The sequence below is a fragment of the Bombina bombina genome, chromosome 2, assembly GCF_027579735.1.
Source record: "Bombina bombina isolate aBomBom1 chromosome 2, aBomBom1.pri, whole genome shotgun sequence".
Classification (NCBI taxonomy): Eukaryota; Metazoa; Chordata; class Amphibia; order Anura; family Bombinatoridae; genus Bombina; species Bombina bombina.
In genome coordinates this window covers 689,251,654-689,276,584 of record NC_069500.1, presented here as the reverse complement: position 1 = coordinate 689,276,584, position 24,931 = coordinate 689,251,654, and the positions used below count along the sequence as shown (strand labels likewise).

Below are 24,931 nucleotides of genomic sequence, written 5' to 3'. Positions count from 1 at the left end.
TATATACTGTTAGGATACACACACACACACACACACACACACAATTTTCTCTATTGATGCCTACACCCATCCCCTTATTTAAAGTAAATATCAAGATAAAGGGAACTCAAACTACCATTTCAAGCAAAAGGCAGACGTAAGCTGCCTCACTACTATGCCACAACACTGACAGAAACCAACAAAATATTAAACATTTAAAGCACCGCAAATATGTAATGAGGGAGTGTTAAACTTTTAAAGCATTGTGCAATTGGTAAGGGGGGGGTTACACATTTAATTCACCACCACTGCACAGGGGTATGGTGCTGTCTTTATAAAAAATAAAGTTAATCACATCTCACAGGTTAGAAGCAACCTGGGACATTATGTACACTATCAATCAGGGACCAGCAAACACAAAGTGCATTAAGGAAACATCACTGCACCACTTTAAATTGCCAGGGGCTTCCAGGGCTGTTTTTAAGAGTGGGCAAACCGGGCAATGGTCATTAGCTTATTAGATATGTAAGTTTGGTATAAGGCAGACTCAGCGGCACTGTTTCCTCTTTCCAAACTAGTGCCCATGCCTTTTAAAAATGTGCACAGCCCATGAAACTTCACTGGTATCAATATCTCCAAGTTACATCAGTTATTCAACAATTTATAAAAAATAACACAAAATCGAGAAACCACAACTCTAGAGCTTTTAATGAAACACCCACATAGGCCCAAACAAACCATCTCCAGACTATATATAATGACCAATCTGTGACTAATAACATAAAATCCAATATAATCTTAAACTGGGAAAATTACTTGAATATAATAAAGGAAAAGAAGGCTTGGGATGACATTTTTAACTCTGCGTGTAAAGGGCTATTGAGCGCGGAAGAGAAAACATAATGAAAACCATATTCAGTTGGTACCTGACGTCCCTAAAAACCTCACACATGTCCCCTTCCCATAATAGATTATGTTACATAGGCTGCAGAGCTATAGGCTCATAACGCCACATTTGGTGGGACTGCGAACAGGTTAAAACCATTTGGAAAAAGTTATCTTCCATACAAAGTGAGACTCTTGACAAACACATACAATTATCTATTTCCTATGCCCTCCTACACAAATCAATACAAAGATTTAATAAGCATATCAACATATTTATAAAAATATTGTGTACAGTCACCAGATCTTGTATGGCAAGGTATTGGAAAACAAATGCACCTACATGGACAGAAGTTAAAAAATAAAATATCTACAACATACAAGATGTACGAATCAGCAAGTAGGTTTATAGATTCAAAAGAACTGTTTGATAGAGTCTGGTACTACTGGATTTTAAAGGGAAACGCAATTTCTTAAAATACTTCAATATTAAAATATGTATTTGGGTTCCATTAGCTTAGCAGTTATCTAGTAGGAGAGGGTCCCCCAAAAGACAAATCCTCAATGATGGTTATCGAAAAAAGGAGTGGAGAGTACTGTCGATATACAGCTAGGGATAAATCAAATCATAATTCTACAGAGTATGTGTCTAAATAGTGTGAATACACTTTAAATAGACAGAGTCTATATCTAATAATGTGCTTACAAAAACGATGGAGGATAGTATATATCAGTATCCAATATTATTGACGATGATCTATTATCAAATTTGTCTATTATAAGTATCAAATACGTACAGTATATTACTAAAGATGAGCTCGTTGAAAGCAGATTACAGAAGTAAACACTTAACACACCAAATAATAGGCTAATAATAAAATATTTAGTATTGGAAAATGGAGAAAGAATCTAAGCATATATACAGTATATAAACAAAAACATGTGAAGTAAAAAAAGACACTCATGTGGACGTTAAAAAGACACTCACATAAAATACAATTTTAAATACAATACAGCGAGCTCAATATAGTGTGAAATCACCAATCGGTGGGGGTGTAGAAAGTACCTTAAACCGCTACCTCTACGTCTAGAGTGAGGGGTATTGGATGAATTGCGGTATTCAGTGTCTGATGGAAATGTGTCGGCTCTCAAAGTGAGACAAAACAGACCCTGTTTGTATGTGGTTCGGCCGCTCCAGCGGCTCTGATGGAATCAGTGTATAGTTTATTCTACCGCTCCTGCGGTTTTCAGTAAATTGTAACTGACAACTCTGGTGGTCAGCCTTTCCCTATGGCAGGCGTGTGGCAGATGTGACAGATGCAATACTTGAGTTCTGGGTACTACGTAGCATGTGAGTATCACGTGTTAGTAGCGCTTAGCTGACAGACAGCTGATGTTGGCTTCGGTACACTATGTGCACACACTGTAATTATGTGATGGTAGCTTCTAATCACGCCACAAGGATGCAGATAACTAGTAGTAAAAGATTAACCTTTCACTACTAGATATCTGCAACCTTGTTGCATGATTGGAAGCCACCATCACCTTATTACATAGGTGTGATTGGAAGCCAACTTGTGGCGTGATTGGAAGCTACCATCCAAAAGAAAACAGGTGAAGCGGAGCACCAGCTTGTATAAAAATTTCCAATCTTTATTCCAACATAGGTTAAAAGGTTTGAATACACACAGGATAGGCAGCAAACAGCTGACGCATTTTGGCAGAGCGCCGTTGTCAAAACCACCATCACCTAATTACAGCGTGTGCACATAGTGTACCAAAGCCGACATCAGCTGTCTGCCAGCTAAGCACTACTAACACGTGACACTTAAACACTACGGAGTACCTGAAAGTCGAGTATTGCATCTGTCACGTCTGTCACACGTCTGCCACATGCCTGCCATAGGGAAAGGCTGACCACTGGAGTCGTCAGCTACAATTTACTGAAAACCGCAGGAGCTGTAGAATAAACTATACACTGATTCCATCAGAGCCGCTGGAGTGGACGAACTACATACAAGGGTCTGTTTTGTCTCACTTTGAGAGCCGACCCATTATCATCAGACACTGAATACCGCCATTCATCCAATACCCCTCACTCTAGACGTAGAGTGAGCGGTTTAAGGTACTTTCTACAGCCCCATCGATTGGTGATTTCACACTATATCGAGCTTGCTGTATTGTATTTGAAATTGTATTTTATGTGAGTGTCTTTTTAACTCTTGGACGTCCAGAGTGTGTTTTACTTCACATGTTTTTATTTATATATATATGCTTAGATCATTCTTCCATTTTCCAATATTAAATATTTTACTACTAGCCTATTATTTTGGTGTTAAGTGTTTACTTCTGTAATCTGCTTTCAACGAGCTCATCTTTAGTAATATATGTATTTGATACTTATAAGTAGACTTATTTGATAATAGATCATCATCAATAATATCCTAAACCCATTAGCTCAGCAGGACATTCCAGAAAATTATTTTTTATATTTTACTTCCTTTTATGTATCTTGTGCTTCGTTATACTTATTGTTCTGATTTTCTCCAACATTTTTATTTTTATATAAGGATATCATTGTTAGGTTGTAGTTAAGCTACAATTTTTGTTCGACGAAAGAGAGATGGAATCTTTCTTATCAAAGGTCAACTTCAGGTACCCCTTTAACTTCTGAATAAATATAAATAGAGACTCCTTTGGGAACTGGCAGGTATCTCATGGACTCCTCATGTTTTGTATAGCACATGTCCTGAACAAAGATTTCTCATTGTATTAGTGTGTATACAACAGCAGGATAAGTATATAATTCAGAGAGATGATATCCCCTTGTCAGATTGTGTATGTTAAACTATGTTTGAAAAATTGTTTCAATAAAAAGTTATCATAAAAGTGTGCACAGCAATAAAAAGCAGTATTTTTTTATTTTTTTAATGGGGAGTATTGCACAAATTAGCATGAGAATTCTAGGAAGCTGAGAAGCTCCAATGCCACTCTCCAATCTGCAAGCCAGCATGTAGCTTCTAAGAAACTGATGTGCACACTGCAGAGGACAGCTTCAGATTTTGGAGTTGGAGCTTCTTAGCTATGGTTAGCTCTATTACCTAAATATGGTTAGGCAGCACTTTATAACTAGCTACAAGCCTGAAGCCCACTCAGTGACCTCTCTGCCTTATAATGAGTAGCATCAGCTCCAGCAATTAGACCCAAAAGTAAGTGACACACCACACCAGCTCACTGTGTGAATGTTTTTGTGTATGTATTTCTGTGAGTGAATGTATCTGTGTGTGTGAATGTGTGCGGCTGTGATTGTAAGCTTTTATGTTGAGATTTGTATGCGTGTGTGAGTTTCTGTGTATGTTTTTGTGTGTGTCTGTGTGTTTGTGTGTAAGTAAGAGAGAAAGAGTTTATGTGTGTGTGTGAGAGAGAGTTTATGTACATGTGTGCTGAAGAATGTCTGTGTGTGTGAGTTTCTGTGTATCTGCTACAGTGTTTGTTGCATTTACACTTAGTGCTTTTAATGTATGCCTAGTTATTTAATTTAGACTTAATTTATTGTCCATAAAGTATTATTAGATATAAGTTTTTCACATTCTATTTTGACTAACTGTCTAATAATGGTGAGCTGATGGAATTTTGAGGTAAGAGATGTTCAGGTGATAATTTCTTGTCAGCTTTTTACAGTTATGCTGAGTCAGAAATAGGCTCCCCCTGCTGACAGATACCAGCACTGCAGCTACATTGATAATGTGTTGGCTATAAAGTACTCTACTGAGCATGTCAGATGACGACATAACTTCACACAATATGCACTGTAGGTTGCTGCTAAACAAAAGCTAATTAGAATGAAATAACTTCAAGTGATTTTTTTCCAGAAAACAGCACTTTTGTAGGTACTAGTAATATCTACAAAACTACCAGATTTAGATTTAATTACATTTTTGGTTTCAAAGTTATGCAACTTGGAAATTTGAAATGTAAACAGAAACTTTGCTCCCACCAAGCAGCTATAACACTTTAAACATTTAAATATATATATTACTAACCTACCATTTTACCGAGTGAACTCTGAAAAGCATCTGCAAAGTCTTTAAGAAGATTGCTGTCATCACATTTTGATGCCTTATAGAGCATTTCGAATGATTTAAAGCCATGATTTGCAAATCGTTTTACTGAAATTAGAAACACAAAGACAGGTAATTATACTTACACTTTCACGTAACTGAAGAAAAGTCTTAACATAGATATTGTATATACAGACCAGTCAGCTAAATTACACTCAAGTCACCAACATTCCAACATGTTTGTACAAATGATTGCAGAAGACTGGATTTGTTTTTTCTTTTTACAAATATACACACAGTTTAGTAATTCAATATGCACTACTGGAAAACTGACAAAAGTTGCTAAAATTAAATGTGAATCATATTGTCCGCTAGCTTTCCACAAACACTATCAACCACATATTAAAAAAAGAATCTATGGGCACGATCATAGTTCTAGCCGTATGCTCTGGGAATGCTGTGGCAAACAGTTGGGATTTGTTAATATCCTGGTGCAAAATAATGTTTACCAAATCCTCATAGTAATAAGTTGTAAGGGAATTTGCTTTCCATTGCTTTTAGTAGTCCCATTTCTGTGAAATATTTTAGTTTGCCCTAGATCAACAAAACAGACATAAATAAAGCTATTGTGGACATATTTTTACTACTATATAATTGAAACTTTTATAGAAACTGGAACATTTATCCAAAAAGGGCAGAAACTTTTTTTTAAATTAAAGGGACATTAAACTCAATTTAAAAACTTTACAAATCATGTTCATTATTTATTTTGCCTTCTTTTCCTGTATTTTAACTATGACTATTGTAGCCCGCCCCCCCTAAAAAAAGACTTTACATGGAATGCAGAACCCTGAAACTTCTACATGATTTGTGCAGGAGCTCATTTATACGCAATAATAAAAAAAAAAAATCAAGAGGCTTTTCAAGATGCAAAACAATACATATTTTTATAACAAAATTATAGTTTTAAATTGTTTGAAAACATTATTTTGTATGCCGATATTTAGCAATACATTAAATATTTTCTAATGAATATATACAAAAATTATTTTAATGTTGAATGCCTTAATTAATCTCTAGTCTTCAGCATTATTTACCTGACTAGGATAAAATCCTAATTAGGTTAAACAGAAACTTACAAGAGCAGTCAGGCCAGTCAGTTGTATGTGTAGGTTTCCAATGACCATTATTATAAGTGCAGTAGACATTTTGGTGTAATCCTTCAGCCACAGCATAGCCCTCCTTACAATGTAAGGTGCAGTTTATGCCTTCATCATCCTTGGTGCAGAGAAATTCCCCATTCTGGGGTTTAAAAGGAATCTCACATGGTGAACCTAAGGATTGTTTGAAATAGAAATTAATGAGTATGCAAATATATAAATAGAAACTGTCATGAGATGCAGGACATATGCAGGACACAGCAATGATGGTACAACTCTATTTTATTGCAAAGCATAACAATACACATCTAGTCAGGTTTATTGTACTAAACTAACTGCGACACAGACACCGGACCTCAGCCCCGCCCACATACTAGTGACATCACATCCTGCTCTCATCACATCTTCCCCTTTTTCAAAGGCAAAGCATACATTTGCATATAATAAATAACAAGGTACACCAACAGGGTATACAACAACATTTTTGTTTTTGAACATTATAAAAACAGATAGATTAGAAAACATGAACAAATAAATTACATCCTGACTTGGACATCGGGGTAGACTACCCTAGTCCACAGTGACCATGGGATTATTCTGCCCATACTTCCGGTCACTGTTCTAGCTAAAGTCAGTCCCTGAATCGGGCCGGAAGTTTCACTACTCTTCCGCTTGATGTAACTTTGCATGAACTGTCCTCTGATACAGAAGATGGTGAACAAGAGTCTGCTGGAGGCAAAGATATATCCCCGCTGTGATCTTGCTGAGGGGAAGGCACCTCTCTTAGAACAGGGGATCCCACCGGCGGTGGTACTGAGGTATCCGGTTCCAGACTCTCAGGTACAGGCTGAAGATGTCTTTGGTTACGGCGTTACTGTCCCTCCCTCTGTAAGGACTGTGTAAGACCTTGGTTCTGGAGAGCGGCCCACTAGCGTAGCAGGCGTCTTCCATTTCTTCTCATCATCCAGTTTAATTCTGACACTTTGGCCCGCTTTCAGTTCCTGTAAAGGCCTGACAGAATGTCTCCTGTCGTAGAAGAAACGATAACCCTTTTTGGCCTCTTCATCCTCTTCGTCCCGAGGAACAGGACCAGGCGGCTTGAAGACACCCACTGAGGGTAAAGTGGTGCGAATCTGGCGTCCTAGCATCAGCTGTGCCGGGCTAAACCCGGTGGCTTGAATGGGCGTCGCCCTGTATGACAAGAGGGCTAGGTACGGCTCAGATTGCTTTAGAATGAATTTTGTTGTTTGAACTGCCCTTTCAGCCATTCCGTTGGCCTGCGGATAATGTGGACTTGACGTGGAATGTACAAATTAATATTCCCTGCTGAAAGCACTGAACTCTGTAGAAGCGAACTGCATACCATTATCACTCACCAGCTCCATTGGAATGCCCCAGCGGGCGAACAAGCTCTTCAGGCGAATGATAACGGCCTGACTTGTGATATCATTCAGGGGTGCAATTTCCAAATACCTGGAATAGTAGTCGATCACAACAAGAAACTTTTTCCCGTGCAGTTCACACAAATCAGCAGCTATTTTCTGCCACGGCCCCGCAGGCAGCGGAGTAGACATTAAGGGCTCCCTTCTCTGAGTAGGCCGGCGTTCCCGGCAAAAGGCACATTTAGACACGTGATTTGCAATGTCGAGCTGATCCCAGGCCACCACACAGCTGTAGCTGCCCTTTCTCTGCACTTTGTAATGCCTAAGTGGCCATCGTGAATCCTGTTTAACATCTCCTTCCTCATGCTGACAGGAATTACAATGCGGTCTTGGAACAGCACCAACCCCTCCAGCTCCGTGAGCTGTGACCTCTCTGGCTGGTAAGCATTTAAAGACATCCAGGCTGCCCGGCTCTCGGGCCAGCCATCTTTTATGTACTTTATAACTTCTTGCAGATCTGTGTCCAAATATGTCTCTTTCTTTATCTCTTCCAGTTTCCTTGAAGAAATGGACTTAGAGGCCAGAACTGAATCAACATACACTTTCACATCCGATTCCGTGGAGGATTCTTCAGCAGCAGCCAGCGGGAGCCTGGATAGTGTATCTGCCACAACCAGTTGTTTCCCCGGCACATGCACTGCCTGAACATTGAACCTGAGCAGTCTCATTAAAAGTCTCTGGCATCTCAAGGGTGTTTTGTCGAAGTCATAAGAATTGATTAGAGGGACTAGCGGTTTGTGGTCAGTTTCCAGACTAAATTTCTCCAAACCCACTAGATAACGCTGAAAGCGCTCACATGCCCAAACTGCAGCCAGGCACTCTTTCTCAATTTGAGCGTATTTTGACTCCGCAGCCGTCAGTGTGCGGGAACAGTAGGCGATGGGCTGTAGTTTGTTGTCATTCAGCTGCAGGAGTGCAGCCCCCAACCCATAACTGCTTGCATCAGCACTAACCACAGTCTTTTTTGAAGGGTCGTAGAACCCCAGCACTGGGGCAGACCCCAGCAGTGACTTGGCATGCAGGAACGCTTTTTCCTGTGAGGGTCCCCAGACCCAGGCAACATCTTTCTTAAGCAACTCTGTGATAGGGTGTAAAACTGTAGATAAATCTGGAAGAAACTTGCCCACGTAATTTACAAGGCCCAATATCTGTCTCAGCTCATGTACATCAGAAGGGCTTTTCATCTGTTCAATAGCCCGAATTTTCTCGGGGTCCGGCTTGATGCCATCCCCGTTGATGATATGCCCAAAGTAGCATAATTCAGTTTTCCTAAAATGACATTTTTCTTTATTCAGCTTCAGCCCAGACTCTTTGATAGCCTGCAGCACACAACTCAAACGCTGATCATGCTCCTCCACTGTAGACCCATACACTAGAATGTCGTCCATGACGACCGCTGTGCCCACGTGGCCACTCAGGAGAGAACTCATTTCCCTTTGAAAGATTTCAGGAGCGGAGGATATCCCAAAGGGGAGTCTGCAGAAGCAGAACCGACCTACCGGTGTGATAAAGGTAGTCAGTTTGCGGCACTTTGGATCCAGGGGGATATGCCAAAAGCCGCTAGAAGCGTCTAATGTGGAAAAGAACTTCGCCCCAGCCAACTTCGGGGCTATATCTTCCAATGTCGGCAGCACAAATCTCTCCCTCTTCACTGCCTCATTCAACCTTTTCAGGTCCACACAGATGCGCACCTTTCCGTTTTTCTTTGCAACTGGAACAATGGGGGCACACCAATCAGTTGCTTCAACAACCTCTTCAATAACCCCCATAGACTTCATGCGCATGAGCTCTTTCTCCACTTGAGGCATGAGCGGGAACGGAATTCTACGAGGAGTAGAAATACTGTATGGGACTGCGTCACTTTTAAGTGCTATACGGACAGGTTTGCAGTTCAGTAGGCCCAACTCGCCAAACATATCTTCAGAGATCTCATTCACAGGCTGCTTTTCTGCTCAATAAACTGTTAACACACTGACCTCGGATCACATGCACCCACATGGTGAACTTCCTCTGTTTGTACTCACAGCTGGCAAGAAATTTCCCCACACAATCAATGCGGCCACCAGGACTATGGACATTTGTAGTAACCTTCGCCAGCTGGGGCTGTCGAGGCAGTTTCATAAATTCAGCAAAAGACATTACAGTGATATCTGCTCCTGTGTCAATCTTAAAATCAACTTTGGCTCCCATTACAGTAAAAGTAACTTTCCAATCTTCCTCTGAGCTTGTCCGTTCCACAACAGACCCCACAAAAGACACTTCCTGACCCTCCTGGTCACTGTCCACCTGCATCTCCTTAATGTATTCAGTTTTACACACCACTTCAAAATGGCCTATTCTGTTACATTTTCTGCATCTTTTATCTCTGGCCGGGCATATAGCACTCTGATCATGAGCCCGGTAGCACCGTGTGCATCGGCCATGTTGCGCCCATCCACTTCTAGGCCTTTCCAGTACTTTAGATCTACCGCTCACACTGTGCCTTTCACTAGTAATTTTCCTAGACTGTTGCACTTCATCCACAATACTCTCAGACCTCAGATCAGCACTTTGATTTTTCACCAGTTCACTCTGGCGGGCCATCCTAATAGCCCCGTCTAACGTTAAATCAGGCTCTAACTGCAGCTTCAGGGAGACTTCAGCATCTGCAATTCCAATAACTATTCTGTCTCTGATTTGCTCTTCTTTAGCAACACCAAACTCACAGAATTCAGCTAATTCATACAGGCTGAGCACAAATGACTCCCCAGATTCTACCACACGCTGATTACGTTTGTGAAAACAAGCTCTCTCATGAATCACATTTCTTTTGGGCACAAAGTGGGCACTGAGTTTATCCATAACTATATCAAAGTTAACTTCTTCCCCTTCTTGGAAAGTAAAAGCATTGAACACTGGCTCTACATCTTTCCCCATGGAGTATAAAAGAGAATTAACTTGTACTTCACCACTCTCCTTGTTCAGTTTGGATGCAATCCTGAAGCGCTGAAACCGCTGACGCCATGTGGGCCAAGCTGCAGGCTGAGAAAAGTCAAAAGGCTCAGGTGGGGTAAACTTTGACATTGCAATCGATCAGGAACAGAAGCGCAGTCCAGAACTTCTGACACCATGTCATGAGATGCAGGACATATGCAGGACACAGCAATGATGGTACAACTCTATTTTATTGCAGAGCATAACAATACACATCTAGTCAGGTTGATTGTACTAAACTAACTGCGACACAGACACCGGACCTCAGCCCCGCCCACATACTAGTGACATCACATCCTGCTCTCATCACAGAAACTGTAACAAAAAAAGTATTGTCTATGTATGTAAGTTTAGTATACATAAAAATTATTGTCCTACAAGGCTATATCATGATCCCCACTATGTAGTGGGCTGTTTGTGTTTTATATTGAAAATCTTTAATAAAAATTAACAAATAAAAAAAAACTATTGTGAAAAAATGGCTTAAAATGATTTGATATTTTTTGCTAAACTGATAAATAATCACATCAAGAAACAATCAGCTAGATTACGAGTTGTGCGTTATGAGTGAAGCAGTGTTATGGCTCTTTTTCACTACCGCTGGTATTATAGGTGTTGTAGGTATAGCTGTACCGCACACCTTTTTGGCCGTCACACAACGTAAGTACCGCACTTTTTAAAAAGTCCTTTTTCAATGGGACTTCCATAGCGCCGGTATTACGAGTTTGCCTGTCTGGCCAAAAAGTGAGCGGTACAGCCTATAACTACAAGATCTGTACTGCCACCTGAAAGTCAGTAGTTATGAGTTTTACGTTACAAAGCTGTACCATAAAACTCATAACTAAAGTGTTACAAAGTACACTAACACCCATAAACGACCTATTAACCCCTAAACCGAGGCCCTCCCACATCGCAAACACTAAAATAAAATAATTAACCCCTAATCTGCCGCTCCGGACATCGCCGCCACTATAATAAACATATTAACCCCTAAACCGCTGCACTCCCACATTGAAAACACTAGGTAAATATTATTAACCCCTAATCTGCTGCCCCCAATGTTGTCGCCACCTACATACACTTATTAACCCATAATCTGCTGTCCCTAATATCGTCGCAACCTACATTACTGTTATTAACACCTAATCTGCTGCCCCCAAAATCGCTGCCACCTAACTACACTTATTAACCCCTAATCTGCTGCCCCCAATGTCGCCGCCACTATACTAAAGTTATTAATCCCTAAACCTAACACTAACGTAACCCTAACACCCACTAACTTTAACCTAATTAAAATAATTTAAAAAATTACAATTAATACCTAAATTATTCCTATTTAAAACTAAATACATACTTACCTGTAAAATAAAATCAGCCAGCTAGATTTAGAGTTCTGCGGCCAAAGGGGTGCGTTAGCTACGCATGCTTTTTTCCCCCCGGACCTTTTAAATACCGCTGGTATTTAGAGTTCACAGAAGGGCTGCGTTAGGCTCCAAAAAAGGGAGCGTAGAGCATATTTAACGCCACTTCAACTCTTGATACCAGCGGTGCTTACGGACGCGGCCAGCTTCAAAAACGTGCTCGTGCACAATTCCCCCATAGGAAACAATGGAACAGTTTGAGCTGAAAAAAAACCTAACACCTGCAAAAAAGCAGCGTTCAGCTCCTAACGCAGCCCCATTGTTTCCTATAGGGAAACACTTCCAAAGTCTGCACCTAACACCCTAACATGAACCCCGAGTCTAAACAACCCTAACCTTACACTTATTAACCCCTAATCTGCCGCCCCCGCTATCGCTGACCCCTGCATATTATTATTAACCCCTAATCTGCCGCTCCGTACACCGCCCCAACCTACGTTATCCCTATGTACCCCTAATCTGCTGCCCCTAACACAGCCGACCCCTATATTATATTTATTAACCCCTAATCTGCCGCCCCCAACGTCGCCTCCACCTACCTACAATTATTAACCCCTAATCTGCCGACCGGACCACACCGCTACTATAATAAATGTATTAACCCCTAAAGCTAAGTCTAACCCTAACCCTAACAACCCCCTAACTTAAATATAATTTAAATCTAACGAAATAAATTAACTATTATTAAATAAATTATTCCTATTTAAAGCTAAATACTTACCTGTAAAATAAATCCTAATATAGCTACAATATAAATTATAATTATATTGTAGCTATTTTAGGATTAATATTTGTTTTACAGGCAACTTTGTAATTATTTTAACCAGGTACAATAGCTATTAAATAGTTAAGAACTATTTAATAGTTACCTAGTTAAAATAATTACAAAATCACCTGTAAAATAAATCCTAACCTAAGTTACAATTAAACCTAACACTACACTATCAATAAATTAATTAAATAAAATACCTACAATTATCTACAATTAAACCTAACACTACACTATCAATAAATAAATTAAATAAAATACCTACAATTACCTACAATTAAACCTAACACTACACTATCAATAAATTAATTAAATACAATACCTACAAATAAATGCAATGAAATAAACTAACTAAAGTACAAAAAATAAAAAAGAACTAAGTTACAAACATTAGAAAAATATTACAACAATTTTAAACTAATTACACCTACTCTAAGCCCCCTAATTAAATAACAAAGACCACCAAAATAAAAAAAATGCCCTACCCTATTCTAAAATTAAAATACAAAAGCTCTTTTACCTTACCAGCCCTGAAAAGGGCCCTTTGTGGGGCATGCCCCAAAGAATTCAGCTCGTTTGCCTGTAAAAAAACCCATACAATATCCCCCCAACATTACAACCCACCACCCACATACCCCTAATCTAACCCAAACCCCCCTTAAATAAACCTAACACTAAGCCTCTGAAGATCTCCCTACCTTGTCTTCACCACACCGGGTCCCGATCTGTCCAGAAGAGTCTCCGAAATCACTCTTCAGCCCCCGCTTGGGCTTGGATGAAGATTTCGGAGGCTCTTCTGGACAGATCAGGACCCGGTGTGGTGAAGACAAGGTAGGGAGATCTTCAGGGGCTTAGTGTTAGGTTTATTTAAGGGGGGTTTGGGTTAGATTAGGGGTATGTGGGTGGTGGGTTGTAATGTTGGGGGGGTATTGTATGGTTTTTTTACAGGCAAAAGAGCTGAATTCTTTGGGGCATGCCCCGCAAATGGCCCTTTTCAGGGCTGGTAAGGTAAAAGAGCTTTGAACTTTTTAAATTTAGAATACGGTAGGGCACGCTTGTCAAACACAAGGCCCGCGGGCCGAATCCGGCCCAACAGACCTCGTCATGTGGCCAGTGTAGCCGCCGCCGGCCGCCAGCCTTCACCCCTGATACCGCGATTCTCTGCTATAATGATGGCTCTCAATATGATGCTGCTGCCCCTGTCCCTGCCCGGCGAAATAGCAGGTCACTCAGTTCTCACCCTTATAGAAGTGATTCAAGTGAGAGTCTCACTTCTATAAGGGTGAGAGAACTGACTTGTGACCTGCTATTTCGCGGGGCAGGGACAGGGGCAGCAGCATCATATTGGTGTGGTGTAGCGTGGCTGGAGCTTTGGTTGTACTCATAGTATTGCTGTGCAATGGGCAAATGTTAACAGCACAATAAGAGGTCCAAACACTTTAAAAAAAAAAAAAAAAAATACATATTTAACTTATGGAAAACTTCTGGCTGGTAGGAAGTGACTGAGTGAGAACAAGACACTGACCTCCTGCTCCCTCATCACTTCCTCCCAGCTTCCCTATGTATCTGCATGCGCGGGAAAAGGGCTAGCAGAAGAGACCAGAGAGGCAGCAGCAGGCACACAGCGAGGCTAGTAAGAAAAACATTTTTTTTTTAAATAATATGTCAGCAGGACAATTCTAAGTAAACAGCCGTTCTGAGGCTCTGTCTCTGCAGATTGTCTTATTCTGCTCTCAGCCTTCCCCAGGTAATAAATCAAATCTTTATCTCGGGAGTCTGCTCCTACACTTATACTGTCTGTGACTGATTTGTAGTCAGCACAGATTTTATTAACCTTATCGCTGCCTGTTATGCTTGCATGCATGGGAAAACATATTCACACTGCATTATCATTAGTTTATTGCCCACCTAAATCAGAGCAGTAATAAAGTTTTTGTGTGTGTGTAAATGTGTGAATGTATGTTTGTGTGTGTAAGTATGTGTAAGTATGTGTGTGTAAATATGTGTATGTGTGTTTGTGTGTAAATGTGTGAATGTATGTTTGTGTATAAATGTGTGAATGTATGTTTGTGTGTAAATGTGTGAATGTATGTTTGTGTGTAAATGTGTGAATGTATGTTTGTGTGTAAATCTGTGAATGTATGTTTGCGTGTGTGTGTAAATGTGTGAATGTATGTTTGTGTGTGTATCTGTGAATGTATATGTCTGTGTGTGTAAATATGTGTGTTTGTGTGTAAAGGTATGTTTGTGTGTGAAAATATGTGTATGTGTGTGATAATAAAGAGTGGACACATAGTCCTAGATACAACTGGCCCTTTGAGGCCCTTTGAGGGTGACCAAACTGCTGATGCGGCCCCCGATGAATTTGAGTTTGACACCCCTGGGGTAGGGCATTTTTTTATTTTGGGGGGCTTTGTTATTTTATTATTTTTTGTAACTTAGTTATTTTTTATTTTTTGTACTTTAGTTAGTTTATTTAATTGTATTTATTTGTATGTATTGTATTTAATTAATTTATTGATAGTGTAGTGTTAGGTTTAATTGTAGATAATTGTAGGTATTGTATTTAATTAATTTAATGATAGTGTAGTGTTAGGTTTAATTGTAACTTAGGATAGGATTTATTTTACAGGTAATTTTGTAATTATTTTAACTAGGTAGCTATTAAATAGTAAATAACTATTTAATAGCTATTGTACCTGGTTAAAATAAATACAAAGTTGCCTGTAAAATAAATATTAATCCTAAAATAGCTACAATATAATTATAATTTATATTGTAGCTATATTAGGGTTTATTTTACAGGTAAGTATTTAGCTTTAAATAGAAATAATTTATTTAATAAGAGTTCATTTATTTTGTTAGATTTAAATTATATTTAAGTTAGGGGGGTGTTAGGGTTAGGGTTAGACTTAACTTTAGGGGTTAATACATTTATTATAGTAGCGGTGTGGTCCGGTCAGCAGATTAGGGGTTAATAATTGTAGGTAGGTGGAGGTGACGTTGGGGGCGGCAGATTAGGGGTTAATAAATATAATATAGGGGTCGGCTGTGTTAGGGGCAGCAGATTAGGGGTACATAGGTGTAATGTAGGTTGCGGCGGTGTACGGAGCGGCAGATTAGGGGTTAAAAAATATGCAGGTGTTAGCGATAGCAGGGGCGGCAGATTAGGGGTTAATAAATATTATGTAGGTGTCGGCGGTATTAGGGGCATCAGATTAGGGGTACATAGGGATAACGTAGGTTGCGGCGGTGTACGGAGCGGCAGATTAGGGGTTAATAATAATATGCAGGGTTCAGCGATAGCGGGGGCGGCAGATTAGGGGTTAATAAATATAATATAGGGGTCGGCGGTATTAGGGGCAGCAGATTAGGGGTACATAGGGATAACGTAGGTTGCGGCGGTGTACGGAGGGGCAGATTAGGGGTTAAAATGTTTTAATAGAGTTGCGGCGATGTGGGGGGGCCTCGGTTTAGGGGTACATAGATAGTTTATGGGTGTTAGTGTAGTTTAGAGCACAGTAGTTAAGAGCTTTATAAACCGGCGTTAGCCCAGAAAGCTCTTAACTACTGACATTTTTCTGCGGCTGGAGTTTTGTCGTTAGATTTCTAATGCTCACTTCAGCCACGACTCTAAATACCGGCGTTAGAAAGATCCCATTGAAAAGATAGGATACGCAAATGGCGTAGGGGGATCTGCGGTATGGAAAACTCGGGGCTGCAAAGTGAGTGTTAGACCCGTTCCTGACCGACTCTAAATACCAGCGGTAGCCCAAAACCAGCGTTAGGAGCCTCTAACGCTGGTTTTGACAACTACCGCCAAACTCTAAATCTAGGCCTAAGCTAGCTACAATATAACTAATAGTTACATTGTAGCTATCTTAGGTTTTATTTTTATTTCACAGGTAAGTTAGTAAACTATTTACTAACTAGTCAATATTGTTAAAATAAATACAAACTACCTAGTAAAATAAATAAAAATTTACCTGTGAAATAAAACCTAGTCTGTCTTACAGTTAAATCTAACATTACACTAAAATTAAATAAATGACATTAATGAAATACAATTAACTAAATTACAACAAGAAAAACCCCACTAAGTTACACAAAATAAAAAACAAATGATCAAATATTAAAACTAATTACACCAAATCTAATAGCCCTATCAAAATAAAACATCCCCCCAAAATAAAAAAAAACCTTAGCCTACACTAAACTGCCAATAGCCCTTAAAAGGGCCTTTTGCGGGGCATTGCCCCAAAGAAATCAGCTCTTTTACTTGTAAAAAAAAAAATACAAACAACTCCCCAACAGTAAAACCCACCACCCATACAACAAACCCCCCAAATAAAATCCTATCTAAATAAACCTAAGCTCCCCATTGCCCTGAAAAGGGCATATGGATGGGCATTGCCCTTAAAAGTGCATTAAGCTCTTTTTTATTGTTCAAAACCCTAAGCTAAAAATAAAACCCACCCAATAAACCCTTAAAAAAAAAAACCCGAAGATCCACTTACAGTTTTTGAAGACCGGACATCCATCCTCATCAAGGCGGCATAAGTCTTCATCCAAGCAGGCAGAAGTCCTCATCGAAGCCAGGAGAAGTCTTCATCCAAGCGGGCAGAAGTCCTCAACGAAGCCGGGAGAAGTTTTCATCCAAGCGGTAAGAAGTCGTCCTCCAGGCGGGCAGAAGTCTTCATCCAGATGGCATCTTCTATCTTCATCCTTCTGGCTCAGATCGGGTCCATCTTCAAGACATCCGGCATGGAGCATCCTCTTCATACGGTCCCAGCCGTACACTGAAGGTTCCCTTTAAAGGACGTCATCCAAAATTCTATCAGCCAATCGGAATTATGATGCAATCAGCCAATAGGATTGAGCTTTAATCCTATTGGCTGATCCAATCAGCCAATAGGATTGAGCTTGGATTATGTTGGCTGAATGAAACAGCCAATAGAATGCAAGCTCAATCCCATTGGCTGATTGGGTCAGCCAATAGGATTGAAGCTCAATCCTATTGGCTGATTGCATCAGCCAATAGGATTTTTACCCTTTAATTCCGATTTGCTGATAGAATTCTGGATGACGTCCCTTAAAGGGAACCTTCAGTGTACGGCTGGGACCGTATGAAGAGGATGCTCTGCGCAGGATGTCTTGAAGATGGACCCGATCCACGCCGGAAGGATGAAGATAGAAGATGCCGTCTGGATGAAGACTTCTACCCATCTGGAGGACGACCTCTTGCCGCTTGGATGAAGACTTCTCCGGCTTCATTGAGGACTTCTGCCTGCTTGGATGAAAACTTCTGCCGCTTGGATGAGGATGGATGTCCGGTCTTCAAAAACTGTAAGTGGATTGTCATGGGTTAGTGTGGGTTTTATTTTTAGATTTGGGACTTTGGCCACCGTAAAAGAGCTAAATGACCTTTTTGGGGCAATGGGGAGCTTAGGCTTATTTAGATAGGATTTTATTTGGGGGGTTTGGTTGTGTGGGTGGTGGGTTTTACTGTTGTGGGGTTGTTTGTATTTTTTTTTATAGGTAAAAGAGCTGATATCTTTGGGGCAATGCCCCGTAAAAGGCCCTTTTAAGGGCTATTGGCAGTTTAGTGTAGGTTATGTTTTTTTTATTTCAGGGGGGGGGCTTTTTTATTTTGATAGGGCTATTAGATTAGGAGTAATTTGTTTTTATTTTTGATAATTTCTTTTTTTTTCTTGTGTAATTTAGTGTTTATTATTTTTTGTAATTTAGATACGGTAAATGTATTTTGTTAATTTAATTTATTTAATTTTATTGTAATGTTATTTATTTTACAGGTAAATTTGAATTTAATTTAACTAGGTAGCTAGTAAATAGTTAATAACTATTTACTAACTAGTCTATCTAGTTAAAATAAATACAAACTTACCTGTGAAATAAAAATAAAACCTAAGATAGCTACAATGTAACTATTAGTTATATTGTAGCTAGCTTAGGGTTTATTTTACAGGTAAGTATTTATTTTTAAATAGGAATTATTAAGTTATTAATAGTAAGTTTTATTTAGAACAATTTTAATTATATTAAAGTTAGGGGTGTTAGGGTTACGTTAGGGTTAGACTTAGGGTTAGGATTAGGGGTTAATATATTTATTTAGTGTTAGTGATGTGGGAGGCCAGAGGTTTAGGGGTTAATAACTTTAGTATAGTGGTGGCGGCAATGTCGGGGGCGGCAGATTAGGGGTTAATAAGTGTAGGTAGGTGGCGGCGACATTGGGGATGGAAGATTAGGGGTTAGTACATTTATGTAGGTGGCGACGACGTTGGGGGCGGCAGTTTAGGGGTTAATAAGTGTAATGTAGGTGTCGGCGATGTTGGGGGCAGCAGATTAGGGGTGTTTAGACTCAGGGTTTATGTTAGGGTGTTAGGTGTAAACATAAATTTTGTTTCCACATAGACATCAATGGGGCTGCGTTACGGAGCTTTACGCTCCGTCATTGCAGGTGTTAGGCTTTTTTTTTAGCCGGCTCTCCCCATTGATGACTATGGGGAAATTGTGCACGTGCAGCTTATAGCAGCGCTGGTATTTGTGTGTGGTATGGAGCTCAACGCAGCCATATCGCCTGCAAATGCCGGGTTTTTGCAAACCTGTAATAGCAGCGCTATTAAAGGTGAGTGGTGGAAATAACTTGCAAATTATCAGCGAGCCACTCATAACGCAAAACTCGTAATCTGGCCAAATTTTTTTTTAACATACAGAAGCCTAATCTCACTAAACCTTAATGCACAGAAAATTCTATTTATGTATACAAACAGTTGGCAGAAATATGTAACTAGAGCAAAGACCTATCTGTTTCTTTGCTACAATGGTAATATACGGAATGTACGGAATATATATAAATATAAATGTCAGGATTTAGGGCTAGATTACAAATGGAACACTAATTTATCGCATGCCCTCAAATTGACAAATTTGCCCGTTTGTGAACGCGCGATAAATAACCAGCCATTACAAGTGGCTGGAATTAGCGCTTATAAAATTAACTAGAGATCGGATTTCAAATATCCCCAAAATCAAGTGTAATAAACTTTATTTAAAAATAAAGATAGTAGCATCTTTATTTTTTAATAAATTAACTGCACTTAGCAGTTTTTATGGGCTAAAGTTGGTGGCTGTAGGGTGTTAAAAAAAAAAACGGCACCTAAGAGAACTGTGTCTTCCCTGTAATTATATATGTATATGCTAATATACATTTATATTTATGTGTTAATAAGTGTATATACACATAAACACATAAACATAAAAGTATATATATTTACAATTTGCTGCCATCGCTGCACTAGTTCTCATGCCATGTCTCACGGCATGAGAACGTGGCTCCCATTGGAGCCTACGGAATCACACTCTCGTAAATGCAATGATTCCTAGCAATGTGAACACAAGGTTGTGTTTGCATTGAAGCTAACTTGTAATACCAGTGCACATTTTTGTGAGCTGATATTACTCAGTGGAGCACAAATATCGCTTTCACTGTATTTTTATATTTTGCGCTCCACTTGTAATCTAGCCCTTAATCGAATATTTTAAATAGTTATAAATTTTCATTGATTGATATACTCAATTTTAGAGGTCATATAAATCATTGATGTGCATAATGTTAAGAGTAAAACAATTAAAACTGAAAAAGATGGAAACTGGCTTACACAGAGATATTTATAATGGTTTATATGTTCAATACTTGAAAAGACTTATGGCTTTAACAACTAAAGACTACATAAGCTGCTTTTCTTCTGAAATTTAAATTGACAAAGACTTTGACTCCCACTATCAGTATTGTTATATACTGCTTTTATATATGTACCATGTACAATATTATTGGGTGTTAAAGGCCACAATTGCTATATTGTTTATAAATAATTTTGAACAAGTCTTGTTTAAAATAAATAAAATAATGACTTTAATACTTTATTTTAATTTAATACCAAAATTTAGGCCTAGATTATAAGTGGCACAATAACACTGCTCAAGTTAAAGCAATAATGTTTTTATTTTCGCATTCATATTACAAGTTAAAAGCAAAATGGTAGTTCTCAATTGTAAGCCTCCAACGTACTAACATCTGGAGGTCGGATAGCACAACCTCATACACTTCTATGGGGTGCGAACTAACCCAAAGAAATAGTTTTGTTCTTCACTCAGTATAAAATAATATTTTTCTTTAAATACATATATAGGGCTTGAAATTTCCAATAGTCCACTAGTCCTAGATGAGTAAGAAACTACAGCGGTGAGTATGAAATTTGACATTTTTCCTATCTTTAACATTGAGGAAACTATAACCAGATTTGCATTACACGCTTGCTTTGGAAGGGGTGCCATGGAGCCCAATGAGTTCAAGTTATGCCCCTGCTGCTTAACAGTATTCTTTTAATATTCTTTTACTGTATTCCATTATTATTTTAATTACTTTTATGCACATTTGTATGCCCCTTTAAGTGCTTTTAAAATATATATTTTGTAAATAGTTATTCTGTAATACAGTTCTTTATTGTTCATATACTGTAAATACATATACTATGTATTAATAAAAATATACATTTTCTAAACCATTGTTTCTTGATATAGACGCCTTTATTTTTATTTATACATTAATAGTAATTTGAAAATGTTTATTGATGAACCTCTCTAGTGATTGGTTAAGGTTACAAACACAGCTGATGTAAGGGTTAGATTAGAATGTCTCTGATCCATGACTGCAATTTCACACACCTTTATATAAAATACACATTCACAATAAAACATGTATATGTATTTGGATTATCAAGTAAATTGTAATTATAAAACCAAAATAATAAAGTGATTACTATACCATATCCACCTCTTTTTCTTTCTTTTTTTTCCCCTCCAGATTTTTCTTCTATTAGTTTTTTTTTTTTTAAGTGTAATAAAATTCTTTTAAAGGGACCGTCTAGTCAAAATTAAACTTTCATGATTCAGATGGGGCATGCAATTTTAAACAACTTTCCAATTTACTTTTATCATCAAGTTTGCTTTGTACTTTTTGGTATTCTTGATTGAAAGCTAAAGTAGGCTCATATGCTAATTTCTAACCCCTTTAAGGCTTCCTCTTATCTCAAAGCATTTTAGAGTTTATGTGTGCCATATAGGGCGTTCGTTTATGTGTGCCATATAGATAACATTGTGCTCACGCCCGTGGATTTACTTATGAGAGGGCACTCATTGGCTAAAATGCAAGTTCGTTAAAAGAACATAAATACAAGGGAAGTCTGAAGAGGCTTAGATACAAGGTAATCACAAAGGTAAAAAGTATATTAAAATTACTGTGTTCATTATGCAGAACTGGGGAATGGGTAATAAAGGGATTATCTATCTTTTCAAACAATAAAAAATATGGAGTAGACTGTCCCTATAATATACTGATTTTGAAAATACAATAAACCAGTGTTAAATGATGTCTGATATGCTATTGTGAATAGAAATTATGAATACATCTTAATGCAATTGATTGGGCTAGTAACTATGGTCCTTGGAATTCATGAACAGTCAGAAGTTTATATATATATATATATATAGATATAATTTTGACAAAGGAAACATTTGAGTTGATTGTAGATAAAAGATGTATTTCAAAAATGAAGTTTAAATATTAGTATGCATTGTTTTTCAAATATTCTAAATATAAAGTTTTTTGCTTGAACTAAGTTTTTTGCCCATAAGGGGTTAATAAGATACAGCTGCCTGCAATTATCTTAACTCCTTACCTTTAAATAGTACTAGTAGGTGTGGACACAAACTATGCCAGTGAACAAGGGCTGAGATCTGGCCCGAAACATGTTTGGCTGAACATCTTGTTGCAGGCCTGTGACTGTTGTGAAACTTTTAACTTTTGTGATGAATAAATTTTGAATTTTTTTAAACAAATATCTCAAGTCCTCTTTCTGGAGTAGCGGGATTACAGAGTGTGTTTACTATATATATATATATATATATATATATATATATATATATATATATATATATATATATACATACTGTATATATACATGGTATACATGTGTGTGAGGGTGGGTGTGTGTACATTAACAGGAATAAACACAAACATAAAGCAATATACCTTTGATAATGATGTTTATCTCACAGGTTCTTCTGTTTCCAGATGGGTCCATAGCAGTATATTGAACAATTGTTTCACCATGAGGGAAGAGATCTCCAGGTGAATGAGTTTTGGTTATTACTAATGGGGAACCTGAAAGATATATGTTAAAATGTAGATTGTTTTTACTTATTTATAAAATAATTCCTTCCTTATTCTTCTATCCTTTCCTTAGCCTATGGTTGATGTGTACCAGGGACCCAAACTGTGACCTCAGTGTGATGTCCTGCTTATGTAATATCATGGTTCTCCTACTCAAAGTTAAAACATAATCCTGACTGGGAACATGAACAAAACAGTAACTACTTCTACTTCAGAAACATAATCCTCATCACAATGTAACATAGGATCTTTGAAATTCATCAATCAAGTGGTTAAGTACCTTGAAAAGGTTAAAGTGATGGCAATTTTTAATAATCTGAATAGCCCAATGCATTCCATTATGTTTTTCATTGTTAATCGATATCATTATATTTTTTTATATTTGCCGCATCATTTAAAAAATATATATATATATCATTCCATTCTTACAATGGAAGATTACTCAGTCCCCTCTTCTTACTGCTTTTTTTGTACTAAGTGACATAGAGATCGGTCCTCGCTTCCTACGTAGTTATCTCAGCTTTCAAACAATAATTTGCGTACGCGCTAAAAACTAACTTCCGACTCTGCATTGCTGTGATCTGACTTTGCCTCTCAGATACTTTGTTTCACCTCTAGTATTTAGAAGTTAACACATGCGTGCCACAAGTGAGACTGTATAGTTTGTAGTGTTTGAAAATGGGTATCGCATGCGCTATACGCTTTAGGGGCATATCAGGACGCCAGCTGGCCCTGTTAATGATTGGACAATTAAAGAATGTGACCAAAAAAAAGAAAATGCTTTTGAATAGACAGGCGGAGGAACAGCGGGAACTATAAAGATGCTTCAGTGGTATTAATTGTTTAAAAGAAATGATGAATGAAAGTGGCATTCATTTTTATCTGTTATAAACATGCTTCACAGCGGATAAAGATTTTTTACCATTACTTTAAATTTATAATTTGGTCAAAATATAAATTATACATTTCCTAAAAAAAAAGTCCTATATAGAGTTCAAATGATAATCTGAGGAAAACAGCACTCCATACTCTCCATATACTAATTATTGGAGGTGGGGGTGGTTTTGCATTATGTTTTTAAAAAAATTGGACACCATATTATACAGGTGTTATCTGTCAGTATTACTGTGATGCCATTATTGATGCATAAATATCTTTCCAACCAAATTTTACAGATACAAACATGCCCACAGAAATGTCCTTATGTCAAAGAAAGAAAGAAAGAAAGAAAGAAAGAAAGATAAAGAGAGAGAAAGAGAGAGAGAGAGAGAGAGAGAGAATAAAGCAAGACTAAGTTTTCTATAACAAAGCAGACAAATGTTTTACACCTACAAACATTAACAATGTTTTTTGTCTGTGTGCAGTAATTGTGTTTGTAATTGTTTCAAGAGGTTCTTGCTTCCTGCACAAGATATCATTTACTGGGGAAATAACACTACTGAAGATAAAATCTAGGGGAAAAAATAGGTGAAGTGATGGTCAATGAATTTTGGACATAATGAGCTTCATGTACTAAAGAGCGGTTGTTGCTCTGGAGGACTTGCATTGCATGAGTCACTGCATGAGTAAGCCTGATTACTACAAATTGCAAAGCCGGAGTCTTACAACCATTGCTATGTGACCTCTCTGCCACCTCTGAGCTTGCAGAAATAATTTACTACAAACTTGCTTGTTCAGGGTGAATGGCAATTCTGTAATACATACAAAAGTAAATAATTAAAAAAAGGAGACATTATACTTTGGTCCCATGTTACATATTTCAAATAATTAAAAAACATGTACTGATAAAACTTATATATGTATTATGGATATATGCAAAGAAAGACAGACACAACCAGAGAGATTAGATAGATAGATAGATAGATAGATGATAGATAGATAGATAGATAGATAGATAGCCAAACAGCAAGGTTGAAAATTAGGTCATACCCTTTGGAATGTAAAATCAACTCATTAAAAATTAAAGGGAATTAACTATTAAATTTTCCA

General features: G+C 38.1%; 1 protein-coding gene across 1 annotated transcript in view; it reads right to left on the bottom strand.

Moving 5' to 3' along the window:
• The window catches only part of SVEP1 (sushi, von Willebrand factor type A, EGF and pentraxin domain containing 1), an 802,056-nt gene that overhangs the window by 480,035 nt on the left and 297,090 nt on the right, over positions 1–24,931 (bottom strand). The window contains exons 11-13 of the mRNA XM_053702672.1: positions 22,802–22,933; positions 6,065–6,259; positions 4,912–5,033 (exon numbers count right to left, since the gene is read on the bottom strand). Of these exons, the coding sequence (XP_053558647.1) occupies positions 4,912–5,033; positions 6,065–6,259; positions 22,802–22,933 (449 nt within the window). The remainder of the gene's footprint in view (positions 1–4,911; positions 5,034–6,064; positions 6,260–22,801; positions 22,934–24,931) is intronic.